Source organism: Castor canadensis, chromosome 4 (genome assembly GCF_047511655.1).
Source record: "Castor canadensis chromosome 4, mCasCan1.hap1v2, whole genome shotgun sequence".
Lineage (NCBI taxonomy): Eukaryota > Metazoa > Chordata > Mammalia > Rodentia > Castoridae > Castor > Castor canadensis.
The window spans coordinates 15,440,339-15,454,294 of record NC_133389.1 but is presented as its reverse complement, the minus strand read 5'-3'; the positions used below and the strand labels follow the sequence as shown (position 1 = coordinate 15,454,294).

At 44.6% G+C, this 13,956-nt stretch overlaps 1 protein-coding gene across 5 annotated transcripts in view; it reads left to right on the top strand.

The window, feature by feature from the left end:
• Positions 1 to 619: 619 nt before the first annotated feature.
• The window catches only part of Zcchc2 (zinc finger CCHC-type containing 2), a 50,136-nt gene continuing 36,799 nt past the window's right edge, over positions 620 to 13,956 (top strand). For all 5 annotated transcript variants that reach the window (XM_074069678.1, XM_020176610.2, XM_074069677.1 and 2 more), the window contains exon 1: positions 620 to 1,594. In XM_074069678.1, the coding sequence (XP_073925779.1) occupies positions 659 to 1,594 (936 nt within the window). In that variant the 5' untranslated portion in view covers positions 620 to 658. The remainder of the gene's footprint in view (positions 1,595 to 13,956) is intronic.

Here is a 13,956-nt window from a genome sequence, read left to right as displayed (position 1 = left end):
GGCCCTCTTCTCACGTATGCGTTGCAAGCTTCTCGCGGCGCCCAGGCAAGCTCACCTCGTTGCCGCCCCGGGGTCCCCACCCCACGTCCTCTGGCGGCTGGCAGAGACCCGACATTAGGACCGCGCGGAAGCCGCCGTAGAAAGGCGGCCAGGCAGCAGCTGGGCGTGGCTCCTCGGCGAAAGACGGCCCCTGGGGCGGGGAGATCTACGTCACCGTCGACTCGGAGCGATGATTGGCTGAAGCGCGGTGCGCGGATCCCGCAAGCGTCACCGCCCAGCCCAGCCGCTCCATCCGCGCCGGCTCGCGAGGGAACCGCTTAGGCGCCGCCGCCCCAGCCCAGTGCGGACGACTGAGAGAAGGAGGCGGAAGGAGAACACGCTCGCTCCCATCAGCTCCCGGGCTCCCAGAACCGGCGCGGCGCCCAGGGGGAGGAGCCGCCGCGGGCACGCCCGCCTCTGGCCCAGGACACCGCCGCCAGCGACCCCGCCGGCCGGCCGGCCGCCGCCCCCTTGGCCGGCCGAGACCCACCCCCGGCCCTCCCCCAGCGGCATGAAGGGGCCCCGCTCCTGACGGCCGCGCCGCCGCCCCGGCCCCCGCCCCACCGCGCGGCCCCTCCCGCCCGCCCCCGCTCGCATGTCCGCGCCGCGCTAGCCGAGGATGCTGAGGATGAAGCTCCCGCTGAAGCCGACGCACCCCGCCGAGCCGCCGCCCGAGGCAGAGGAGCCCGAATCGGACGCGCGGCTGGGCGCAAAGGCGCCTCCGCGCCGCCGCCGTGACTGCCGCCCCCCGCCGCCGCCGCCCGCGGGCCCGCCGCGGGGTCCCCTGCCGCCGCCGCCCGGGGGGCTCAGGCCGCCTGTTGCTGGCGGGCCGCCGGCGGCGGGGGCGGGCATGCCGGGCGGCGGCGGCGGCGGCGGAGGGGGGCCCGCGGCGGCGGCGACGGCGCTGCGCGAGCAGGAGCGAGTGTACGAGTGGTTCGGGCTGGTGCTGGGCTCGGCGCAGCGCCTGGAGTTCATGTGCGGGCTGTTGGACCTGTGCAACCCGCTGGAGCTGCGCTTCCTCGGCTCGTGCCTGGAGGACCTGGCGCGCAAGGACTACCACTACCTGCGCGACTCGGAGGCCAAGGCCAATGGCCTCTCGGACCCGGGGCCGCTGGCTGACTTCCGAGAGCCCGCCGTGCGCTCTCGCCTCATCGTGTACCTGGCGCTGTTGGGCTCGGAGAACCGGGAAGCTGCCGGCCGTCTGCACCGCCTCCTGCCCCAGGTGGACTCGGTGCTCAAGAGCCTGCGCGCGGCCCGGGCCGAGGGCTCGCGGGGCAGCGCGGACGATGAGCCGGCCGGCGAGGACGGCGACGCCGAGCAGGACGGTTCCGGCCCGGAAGGCGGCGGCGCGGAGCCCCGGGCGGGAGGCGTGCTGGGCTCCAGGGCCCAGGAGGAGCTGCTGCTGCTGTTCACCATGGCTTCGCTGCACCCGGCGTTCTCCTTCCACCAGCGGGTCACCCTGAGGGAGCACCTGGAGCGGCTCCGCCACGCGCTCCGCCGGAGCCCCGAGGACGCGGAGGTGGAGCCCTGCAACTTTGCCGGCCCCAAGGCCCAGGTAAGTCGGGGCCCCCGGCCCGGCGCAGGGGGGTTGGATTTCCACGCCGCCTCTCCCAGCCCCCGGGGTCCTCGCCTTCGCGTGGTTGGGCCGCTCAGCTCCACTCCCCCCCACCCCCCCATGCACACATCGCCACCCGCCATAACAGAACGCTCTAGAAGTCTTCCGTGCCGGAGTTGCCCCGGGGGACGCGAGGCGGGAGGGGCTCGGGACATCCTGGGCTTTGGGCAGCCCCAGCCCTCCCCCCCACACCCGGTGGGGCGTCCCGAAGGTGCGCTGCGGACCAGCTGCCCTTGGCGCTGGCCTAAGAGCTTTTTATGTTCTGTGCGCGCCCGAGTTAAAAGGGATTGTAGGGATCTTTTGGCAGAACTGTGCTGATGTGACCTGCGAATTGACTTGAGATAAACACTGGTGCAGATGTGTGGGTTCAAAGAGCGTCCTGGGGCGGTCTGGTCCTCCGCTGTACCCCGCATAGCCAGCTTTCTCAGGGGCTCATTTGTGCCTACAGATGTGGATCCGGGGATTTGTTGGGTCCCTACTACAGGAATTGGTACTGTTCAGAGAGTTAGATATCAAAGTGTAGTACATGAGGATCCAGATGAGTCAGTTGTCACAAACATTAAAGGATTTTTATAGAGCAATTTCATTATCTGGGCCCAGTTAAGTCCTTGTGAGTGACGGTTTAATGGAGAAGAGGGGAGGAGGTTTCGTTTACAATGAAAACTGTACGCTTACAGTTGATTTGTGTACACCAGACTTTTGAAGGGTATTGATTGGGATGTCATGCTTTTTAAATTAATCTCCAGGACCCCCCCCCGCCCTTGCTTGGGAAGTTAATTCTGCTTATATGTCTGTGTAATTCAGTATCTTAGAGCTAAAATTGCGTGTTGTGTTTCGCTAATAGTTGAAAAGATAATCTAAGCTGAGCCCCTCATTTTTACCAGGAGGCTTCTATGAAGCGACAATCTTGTTTTAGGACACATTTTATCAAACTCAAGTGCAGTAACGCCACAGTAGCCAGCATTTTCTCCATCCCGTGAAATGCCTATTTAAGTGTGTGTAGTAAGGGTGTTCAAACCAAGTCCTCCCTTCAGCCTACTCACCAAAACGCACCTGAAAAGCTACGCCGCAAAGCCAGTAAGTTTAAAGCAGAAAGCATGGGTTCTGGGACAATGGAAAACACTTTAACGTATTTTGTAGTAACAGTGTATATGGTAAGGATAACCTTGAATGTAGGTCTGGTGAAAATGTCCCACAGTGGAACAACTTTTATATCCTTTCCATTAATACCAGTCTCACAAGGGTACATCAGAGGTTCCAGATTTTAATCTGCTAGGAGTCTTTTTTCCCTTCCCTTTATTTCTTTAAAATCTGGCTTTTAATGTGATTATTGTAAAGCAACTAGACTAAGGAAAGAGGTGCGCGCTAACCAGAGTAGACATTTTTTACCTTGGCAGTTGCTTGACCTTTTCTGGCAACCAGTGAGTGCTGAGGAGGGGACCAAGCGGATTGGGCATCCTGCCGTAAATTCAGTCCAGCCTTACTTCGGGAAGTGCCCTGGGCTGTGGCCATCAGCTGGAGTTCCTTACTACAGGTGACACAGCCTGTTCTAGACCCCTGGCGCTGTGCTGAACTTTTTCTCCAGTAGTTGTTTAGGGTTGCCCTAACATGTCGTTTACGGCATTCAGTTGCCACGACCCCACGTTTCTGCATCTAAGAGTGGCCTCCAAGTCCTCTGGCTGTGGCGCGGTTTGCGAATCTCGTCCAGGCTGTCACTCCGGACTGCGGGCGGTGGGCTGATGAAAAGCCCCGAGGCGCTGCAGTCCCGCCCCGCCGAGGCTCGGCCTCTGCCGCACTGCGCCCCGGTGAGGGCGGGAGGGCCTCGGGGTCTGCGGGGGGCGCCCGGGGCTCGTGGGGCCCGGCGGTCACGCGCCGTCGCGGCTCGCACATTGCGGCGTGGGGCCTGTCCGGGGCCACCTCCCCTCCCCTCCCCTCTCCCGCCCCGCAAGATGGCGGCCGCGCGCTGCCCACGTGACGGGCGTGGCCCCGCCCCCGAGAGGTGGCCGCGCCCCGCGCCGCCTTGGTGTCTGCGGGAGGCTGACGTTGGAGGTAGGGGGTAGCCCAGGACCACGTGGGCCGAGGACCTGGGAAGGGAAAGTTCGTGTGGCAGCGGCTTAGTGCCCCAGACTAATGTTGTGGTCACAAGTGTGCAACTGCTGCCGATGGCTTAGGAATCCAGTTTTTCCTTATCACTGTCGAAGTGAAACTTCTCAGTGCTCCAGTGTATTGTCACCCATACTAAATGGATGAAGCAAAACTATTTTAAATTTTTTTATTTAAACAAAAGTGCTCTGCCCCAGAGTAGTGTTTCTGGCCCTCATAAAGACTATTACCCGGTAATGAAGCAGCCCCTCTTTTTTTTTTTTTTTAACTGACTTTTACCGGTAGAACATTTGCTTTAATGCTAGTTTTATATTATATCTCTTGAAGAGATCCAGCACATACTTCAGGGTCGTGCCATGGTTACAGTGTTAATAATTGGTGACAAATCCACAAATTACCTCTAGAATCTAATACTGGGTTGGTCACATTAGAAACAGGAAGATTGAACAAATACGTTTTTTTCTTAAAAGCGACATTTCCAGTTTTTAAAAATGTGATATGGATGATTGTATAGTGTTAAGGTTGAATTGCAATTTGAACATTGGCATTCCTTTTAGGAGACTTGTATGTAAGTTTCAGTAGACTGCCAGTAACCTGTATAAAATTCAACATATAGGCCAATGAGGGTAGTGGAAATAACGCATTAACAGTATCTTAGGAAATGCACGTGATGTAGTTCTGTACGGGCCTCATGTATAGCACAACTGAAAACACTTTGCTTTGAAAATGGGTCTCGTTATTAGGCAAATAAACTCTAAATTGTGCATTAGGAGCAACACCAAAAAAAAAAAAAACCTGCATAAATATTTTTATAAATACCAGTTTTGTTGCTGCTTCATTGAAAAACAGATACCAAGATAGGCAGACTTCCTGAATTTTCATGCTTAAAGGCAGTCTTAAACTATTATGAACACGGATATTCTAATTTTGGAGGTTTATCCTCCAGCTAGCAATACAGATGTGTGAGAAACAAAATACCTAGGCTATAGTGGTAGTGCTTAGTGGTTAATATTGAAGGTTTAGCTGTTCTGTAGTGATGATGTTCCCAAGATCCTCAAAGCTTACTTGCTTGGCCTGACAGTACTAATATTTGAATAAAAGATAAGAATGTTAACTTTTAATACCAAGACACATGATTCTATGTCATAGTGTCATTTGAACTCATAAAGCATAACTGAACTCTGTCATTTCAACTTAAAAAAATCAGTGGCCATGTGTTCTTTACTTTTTAATATTAGTACAATAAGATAAGGAAAACCATGTGAAACTGTTACCCTTTCACAATTTAAGTAAATTAGCTGTATTGTCCTTAAGTGACTGACTGCTTTGATTCATTTTGCGATGCAAATAGTGTATTAGTAGTGTTGGAGCCTGAGAAAGAATTTTTTTTAACTTAACTGTTTTTAACATAACTTTTTTAACATAACTGTTACTACTTCAAGAAACTGAATGTATATGTGCCAACCAGAATCTTAGAAAAAGCAGCTCCGTAAAATGAAAGGAAAGGTTGGTTGTCAGGATTTCTATCCTTATTGTATTGTGCACCTGAAAGGTGCTTTTTAAAAAAATGACTTTTAAAAAGAATAGTGTTTATGTTTTTGAGACAGAGTCTGCTCACATAGCCGAGCTCAAACTCAACACTGATCTGCCTCTCTGCCACATGAGTACAGGCGTGTGCTACCACGTCTGGCTAAAAAAGAATAGTTTCAGCACTCACTGGTAATAAACACCTTCATTTACTTTTTTGGCCACTGCTAGAATAATCAATATTTTACAGTGAATAAAGTCCTTGGAACTGTGGTCCCCTCCTGAGGCTTTCCTCACTTAAAAGTCGAGAATGCTAACAGTACTTTGTTTAGATTGCTAGGAGTCAAGAAACTGTACTCTTAGAATAATTTCTGGTACATAGTCTTCAGTCAACATTAGGGATTTTAGGTAGAAGTTCAACTTAGCTTGGAAGGTGGGGAAAAGGGAGTAGGTACAGCATCTCATAAATTGAGAATAGGAGCAGTAATAGCCCTGTCTGTGATGAGAAATTTTAGGTTAGTTGGCTGCAGCAAAGAATAAAAGCAAATTCAGTTATAAAAGAGTTTTGGAAGAGACTTTTTTGAATATTAAGTAGTGGTTATTTTAGTAGCAGATAACCACTAAAATATTGAGTATGCTTGCCTAGGTGCATTTTTTCTGTACAGTGGTTTTCTTATGGTGTGGAAAGTTTCATACCACAGTGAGAGGGATGTGGAGTATGGAAAGGAAGCAAGTGCCTTACCTCAAGTGAACTAAGATATGTCAGTATCTAGATGAATCTGTCTGTCTACATACATATTTTTCTTTACTATCTTTTTTGATTTTCTTTGTAAGGAAGGGATGGATGGGGGAGGTGTGTTGTAGAGGCCTTGAAGCCATACAGCTATGTTTAGTGCAGCACTTCTTGGGCCTTTAAATTCCATCTTTGCCACTAGCTCTACGATATTAACTGGGCCACTTAAAACATCAAGCTTTAGTTTGATATAAAATGGGGAGAGTAACTTCCTTTTGGGGTTGTGGTGACTGAATTAATGAAATAAGTTACAAAGTGATTCACATACAATTTTGAACTTAAATTCTCTGTGAGAATAGGACCTAGTGCAGCTTTGTTTTCCAGTACGACCACATCTTGTTTTCAGGAATGTGGGGGTTTGGGGAGTTTTATATATAATTTTTTACATTTTTGTTTTTCTCCTTGAAGTCCATAATGTGGAGTATTTTGTATATTGTTCTTTTTTGCCACACCTCTAGGTAGATTGGTGTTCAAGAAGGGTAGGTAATTAAAAAGCTAGTGCTTGAGACATGTTTATTTGAAGCAGTTATTTTTCTTAACACTTACATTGTAAAAATCTTTTGAAAACCAAAAGAAGAAATTTTCTGATTCACAAGTCATTAAAATACGTGCTCTCCCACTATTGTATTTGGGGATAGAAAAGGAGAAAATACATATTTTGAAATGGAATTATTATTAATTCCCATATAGCTATAATCTACCTAAATCTTACCCAGTGTTTGCATTTAAGTAGGAAATTAGCCTATAATTTATTTATTTATTTATTTTTTTATTTTTCTGTTCTTTTTTTTTTCATTTTTCTTTTATTATTCATATGTGCATACAAGGCTTGGTTCATTTCTCCCCCCTGCCCCCACCCCCTCCCTTACCACCCACTCCGCCCCTTCCCGCTCCACCCCCCTCAATACCCAGCAGAAACTATTTTGCCCTTATTTCTAATTTTGTTGTAGAGAGAGTATAAGCAATAATAGGAAGGAACAAGGGTTTTTGCTGGTTGAGATAAGGATAGCTATACAGGGAGTTGACTCACATTGATTTCCTGTGCGTGGGTGTTACCTTCTAGGTTAATTCTTCTTGATCTAACCTTTTCTCTAGTACCTGTTCCCCTTTTCCTATTGGCCTCAGTTGCTTTAAGGTATCTGCTTTAGTTTCTCTGCGTTAAGGGCAACAAATGCTAGCTAGTTTTTTAGGTGTCTTACCTATCCTCACCCCTTCCTTGTGTGCTCTCGCTTTTATCATGTGCTCATAGTCCAATCCCCTTGTTGTGTTTGCCCTTGATCTAACGTCCGCATATGAGGGAGAACGTACGATTTTTGGTCTTTTGAGCCAGGCTAACCTCACTCAGAATGATGTTCTCCAATTCCATCCATTTACCAGCGAATGATAACATTTCGTTCTTCTTCATGGCTGCATAAAATTCCATTGTGTATAGATACCACATTCTCTTAATCCATTCGTCAGTGCTGGGGCATCTTGGCTGTTCCCATAACTTGGCTATTGTGAATAGTGCCGCAATAAACATGGATGTGCAGGTGCCTCTGGAGTAACAGTCTTTTGGGTATATCCCCAAGAGTGATATTGCTGGATCAAATGGTAGATCGATGTCCAGCTTTTTAAGTAGCCTCCAAATTTTTTTCCAGAGTGGTAGTACTAGTCTACATTCCCACCAACAGTGTAAGAGGGTTCCTTTTTCCCCGCATCCTCGCCAACACCTGTTGTTTGTGGTGTTGCTGATGATGGCTATTCTAACAGGGGTGAGGTGGAATCTTAGCGTGGTTTTAATTTTAGCCTATAATTTAAATCTACTTTGAGTTGTGTATGAGGGTGTCTGCCTGTAATTTCAGTAAGATGACACAGAACAATCAAAAATTTGAGGCCAGCCTGGGCTACAGGGTGAGACCCTGTCTCAAAGAAATGTGTGTGTGTGTATATATTAAATTATGTAATTGTCATTAGTTCAGAGAGCACAGACTGGAATACATTTTTTATTATTATTTTTGGCAGTACTGGGGGTTGAACAGAGGGCCTCATGCTTAAAAGGAAGGTACTCTACCACTTGAGCCACACCTCCCAGCCTTTTATGGATTAATTATTTTTGAGATAGGGTCTGCTTTATGCCCCACCAGCCTGGACCACAGTCCTTCTATTTGTACTTCTCTAGTAGCTGGAGATAGCTAGGGATGACAGGCCCATGCTACCAATGGTCCCGCCATTGGTTGAGATGGAGTTTTTTTGTACTTTTGCCATTGCTGGCCTCCAGCCACAATCCTCCCACCTACTCAGCTAGGATGGACACCTGGCTACATTTTTATGGAGCGTTTTTATATCTTTTATAAAAGCTATTAAATTGGGTAATTTTATTGTGATGTTTTCTTTGAGAAATGTTAAGCTAACTTTATTTTTTATTTATTTATTTTTTTTTTTAAGAAAAGCAGAAGCAAAGAGGCCTGCTCTAAGCATACTGGGTTTTAAGATTATTGACTCTATTTTTCATTAAGGAAGACTATATGAAACATAGAATTCTTTTACTTTACAGAGAATTCTTTGTCACAAAAGCCTTGTTCATCCAGTAACTTGCTTTGGTTTATGTCTATGTAAACAGTCCTTGTAGAAGGGAAATGCCTCATCGGGTGTTTATGTTTCAGGTAATAGAGCCCTGGGCCCTTGGTAGTCCATTTCCTTTCCTTTCTATACTCCAGGGAATATTTGACTTTTAGTTCCCTTTTACATATCTTGACTCATTTGATGCTTATTCAAGAAGGAGTTTATTTGAGATCAGATTTAGGTTTTGAAAAGGTCACTTTCCAAGCTTCAGAGTAACCAGTATGGTATAGGCTGTCATTCTCATCTAATTTCTGTAACTGTTTTGAAGGTGAATGTGATACAATATTTGAAAATTCTGGGTAAAAGAGTGAGCTATGTGTATTATTCAAAGTGATTAGGACAGTTTGGTTATGACAGATGAACAGCAATATAGACTGTTGAAGAGATAATAGGGGTTGGATTACTGGGGGGCCTTGAAGATCAGATTAAAGGAATAGATTGTCAACAGGTTTTATGGGAGCCAGTGAAAATATTTGTATGTGTGAGGTTATGATACATGTCTCTCTAAAGGTCAGCTGTCACTTTAAATTTAATCTGTACTTCAGATTAAATTTAATTTGATTTGCTCGATCACACTAATCCTTACTCTTACCTCATCTGTCTGTATGTATAACCTGACTGTGTGCTTTTGTCATCCTTGCTTTCCCCATTCTCTTTGAAGACTTTATGCTTCGGCATATATAGTAGTCCTCTGATTTCCTTGCTTTCAGCCTGTCCCCCGTTTTATCTTTTGGATACTGCTATGAAGCACATCTTCCTAAATCAGTATTTAATCATACTGCATTTTCTTTCAGTGACTGTTAGACCCTGGCCTCCAATAGATCTTTGACTCAAAGTCCCATGTATTTACTCTTCACATGCCTTTCATTCAAGACTGGGTTCGTGCCATCACTTCTTGTGTGTTCTTTATTAATTGTCCCTATGGCAGTCTTGCAAGATTCTTTGCCAGCTCTGAATTCCAGTAGCACAGATAGTCTGTGGAGTTCTAGTACCTCTGTAATTCTTAGTATTATTTTAAAGTTGATCTTCCCTACTAGATTTTTAAGCAACTCAGGGGCTAGGCATCATGTTTCTTTTCTTTTCTTTTTTTTTTTTTTGTGGTGAGCATTGCATATATCATCAATGCTCAGTCATAATTTCTTACGCATAGACTTTTCAAATATAATGCAAAAATACCAATATTATAAATTCCTTTAAGACTTAAGTGAATTAGGCAGTGATTTTTTTTGTGTTATTTTGAATTATACTTACCTAGGTACTTTATAAAACTATTTGGTGCTACATAGTATAGTTTCAATTGTTTCAGAAATAATGAAAGGAATTGTTTCTTTAATTAAAAAGCATGCAGCAGTACAGATCTGCAATGAGTCTTCGATTGGTGAATGCTGAATAGTCGTGCTTGTTAAATACTCTTTAAAAAGAAGGTCATTTGTACTCCTTCATTACCCTTTTATGTGTGGGGTGCATAAATTGGTATAAACCTGACTGATGTTTTGACAGGATGGAGAAGTCATAAATTACAAACTGTTTTATTATTGCTTGTGTAGGTGACTGTACGGAGCCTTGCTCAGTGTTTGATTTCCAGTATATGATTTGTATGAAAGGTGGTAGGAATGAGATATGGGCAGAGATAGTACTTTGCTTGTGGTTAGAAAGATTAAAACTTATGTTGGTCACTGAAATGAGCAGTCTATAAAGTATGTGTTGGGGAATTTTTATGCTTCTTGTTAAGACTGCCTAAATTGGGATAGTTTCCCACAGTATAATTGATTTTTGTTCTAGAGGTCCTAGAGAGGACAGTGTGGTTGCATGCATCCAAAGGAGCACTTCCTTGGGAAAGAGGCCATTCTGCGTACAAAGACATTCCCCAATAACATAGTGAATTGAGTAGTTTTGTTGGTTTGGGGAGTTGATTTGGTTAGCTTGGGGGAAAGTGCCTGTTTTGTCAGGTGCCATTAAATGCCAATTCTAATGCAGTGTTATCCAATACTATAAATACTTACCAACACTATATGTTACTTATTGTCAACAGTCCTTTTTAAATTCCGTAAGCTTAAACTTAGATGTGCTCCCAAGGATGTTTCTACAGTGAGGGTGAAGGCTGTGACTCTGCTACAGAAGCTAAAAGGTACCTGGGCTATCATACCTGAGCCCAGCTCTCTTCCTGCAAAGAACACTTTGGCCTCATCATTCTCCTATTGCTTGGTGTGAGGTTGTGAAGGTGAAGGCAGATAGAAAGACTGATGTGCACTCAAATTCATGGGTACATTCTTGACACCTCATCCAAATCATTCTGGTATGGGGATTTAAAGATTAGTGGCCCAGGGGTCTAGTAGTTCCTGGTTAAACTTTATTCCTCTGGTGAGAGAGTTTTTCTTTTCTATGGGGAGAGCAGAAGGGAAAAGTGCCCCTCTCTGGATCCTGTCTTTTTGTCCTTTTTGAGGTTTAGTACAATCTGTATTTTTTACTAATCCACCTGTCAATAATAGATGGCACTATTTGGGTTGAAGGAACAGAATCATGGAGAGTTTTACAAGGAGAATATCAAGGCCAATACTTGAGTAAAAACTGCTGCCCTCACTTCTCCACTGTCCACTTCCCTTCTCCCTAGGAGGCTTCTTTATCATCATTATTTTGCTAAGTCTTAATGGTGCAACCTAGAAGTTGAGATCCTCCCTAAAGATAATGATACCAACAATTAAAAATTTTAATTAGTAATAAATGCATAGAGTTCCATAATATACAGAATGTGTCTGTGTGTGATTTTTTTCTTGCCCCATCTTATTCCAGTTCTGCTTAGCTTAGCTAACCATGGTTAGTTCTCAGCTGTGATGCTGGGGACTTGCATAGTTGTCATGGCCATGTCTGATCTGTAGGCTGTGATGGCAGAGTATATGCAGACTCAGTAAATTATATTTCCACTCCCCATTCAATGGCTAGTGTGCATTTGCCCAAACTTTAAGGTGGCTAGTTAAGCCACACTCCCCTGGCTGAATCACCTAATACACCGTTTCATGCTGCTTCTGAGCTATTGATTCATTGGTCTTCTCTAAACTGCCGTGTCAATTTTGTTGTTCCAGTGCAATTTTAATGCATTACCAAGCATATTTCTTCTCACTCCAGAACTTGTCTTTTATTAGATGCTCTGGGGTGATTCTCAAGGCATTATCTTTGGGTTGAGTTGTCCTATTGTATTAAGTAGAGATTAGACCAATTTATACCTTTTCTCTACATCTTCTTGGTTAAATAAAAGGCAATAAATAATTCTTAAATTCTTGTTGGCTTCTTCCCTTTTCTGTAAAGATGGGAATCTGAACTTAACTGAGAAAGTAGGTATAATTCTCTATACAATTCCATCAACTTAGTAGTTCTCAGATTTTGTGGCACCCTTCTTCGTATTGAATGTCATGTAAAAAGAGAGAGCATTACTGACAGCCACTCATTTTGGGAGCTGATCCCTGTAACCTATATGAATTTTATAAATAGCTTCTAAATTTGATCTGAATGGTATATGTACCTACTGAGACTTGAGGACAAAAGGGAGCAATTGGTAGATATTTCATGGGTTGAAAAACTTAGGCCCTTGGATAGAAACCCAAGTATTTTTCTCTTTAGCTTATTAAACAGGATAAATTGTGTCTTTTTTTTTTTCTTTCTTTCTTTACCCCTCAGTACTAGGAACTGAACCCAGTGTCCCATGCATAATAGGCTAGCTAGCACTGTACCACTGAATTAACATTCCCAGTCCTTTTTTACTTTATTTTGAGACAGGATCTTACTAAGTTTCCCAGGCTGGCCTTGAGCGAGCTTGGGATTGTCTTGCTTCAACTTCCTGAGTAGCTGGAGTTACAGTCATGTGCCACCATGCCCAGCAAATTGTGTTCTTAAAGTTAACTTCAGACTTGAAAACTGTGACTTTGATTGTGAAGCAAACTACTTTCTCATGATTCCTTCAATATAATAATATTTGTGGAAGCAATATGGTTAATTTATTATGCTAAATATACATAACAAAATTTGTCTTGTTATCCCTTTTTGAGTGTACAGTTCAGTGGCACTGAGTATACCACATCTTCATCAACACCACTTGATTTCTATTTAAGATAATAACCATCTTAATGGGTGTAAAGTGATACCTCATTGTGGTTTTAATTTGCATTTCCCTAATGAAACTTATTTTTGCATACTTTTGCATTTATATTCAAAAGTGTAATTTTTAATTTGCAAGTCACATTTCAGAATGTAGAAAAATAGTCCACTGTAAAAAATTTTTCCTGGATATGATGGTTCATGCCTATAATCCCAGCTACCTGGGAGGCAGAGATTGGGAGACTGGTGTTCAGGACTACCCTGGGCAGCAACTTCAGTGAGATTCCCCCATCTAAATCAATAAACCAGAAGTGGCACATGCCTGTAATCCCATCTCTGAGGGGGATTATGGGTAAGAAGGTGATGGTCTGAGGCCATTCTAAGGCAAAAACTAAGACCCTACCTGAAAAGTAACTAAAGCAAAAAAGGACTTGGACACATGGCTCAAGTGGTAGTGTGCCTGTCTAGCAAGTACAAGGCCCAGAGCTGCCAAAAAAAAAAACAAAAAACAAATTATTAAAGCTATTCCATAAGCTTCTTTCAACTAACATACCTATTTGAAAGGATTATATCACTTTTATTTTAGCATTTTTGGGGAAGTTGTTGTGCTGGGGTTGGAACCCAGGACCTCTGGCATGTTAAAGAGGTGCTCTACCACTGAGCTACACCCCCAGCTCTGTTTTCCTGCTGATATTTGAAGTACTAAGAATAGTGTTAAAATTTTGAGAAGCAGAATCTCTCTTAGGCAAATGTGGTCTTAGTACTTTGTAAGGAAAGATTATATGACCTGGATTGGGATATATGTAATTTGGTTATTGTTAAAAGAATTCATATACACTTTTGGGGGGAGGGTGCGGAAATTGTCTTCAAATTTATGATCCTTCTGCCTCAGCCTTTCAAGTCCTGGATTGCAGGGTTGACCACTGTGCCCAGCCTCATACTCACATTTTTAAAATGAGTCATGTCGTTAGTTGGTAAATGCCATTAGACTAAATGTTTCAGAGTTTACTGAAGAAATCTGTGCTCTCCTTCTTTAGTAGTTCTTTGTAAATTGTCTATTTCCTTGAGTTTCTAGAAGACAGACACTAAGTCTGAAGTGCCTGTGGGAATCTGCTGTAGCGCTTTATCCCCACAAGTGAGTGCACCCATACTCATCATCAGACTAGAATGTGTGATTTAAACACCA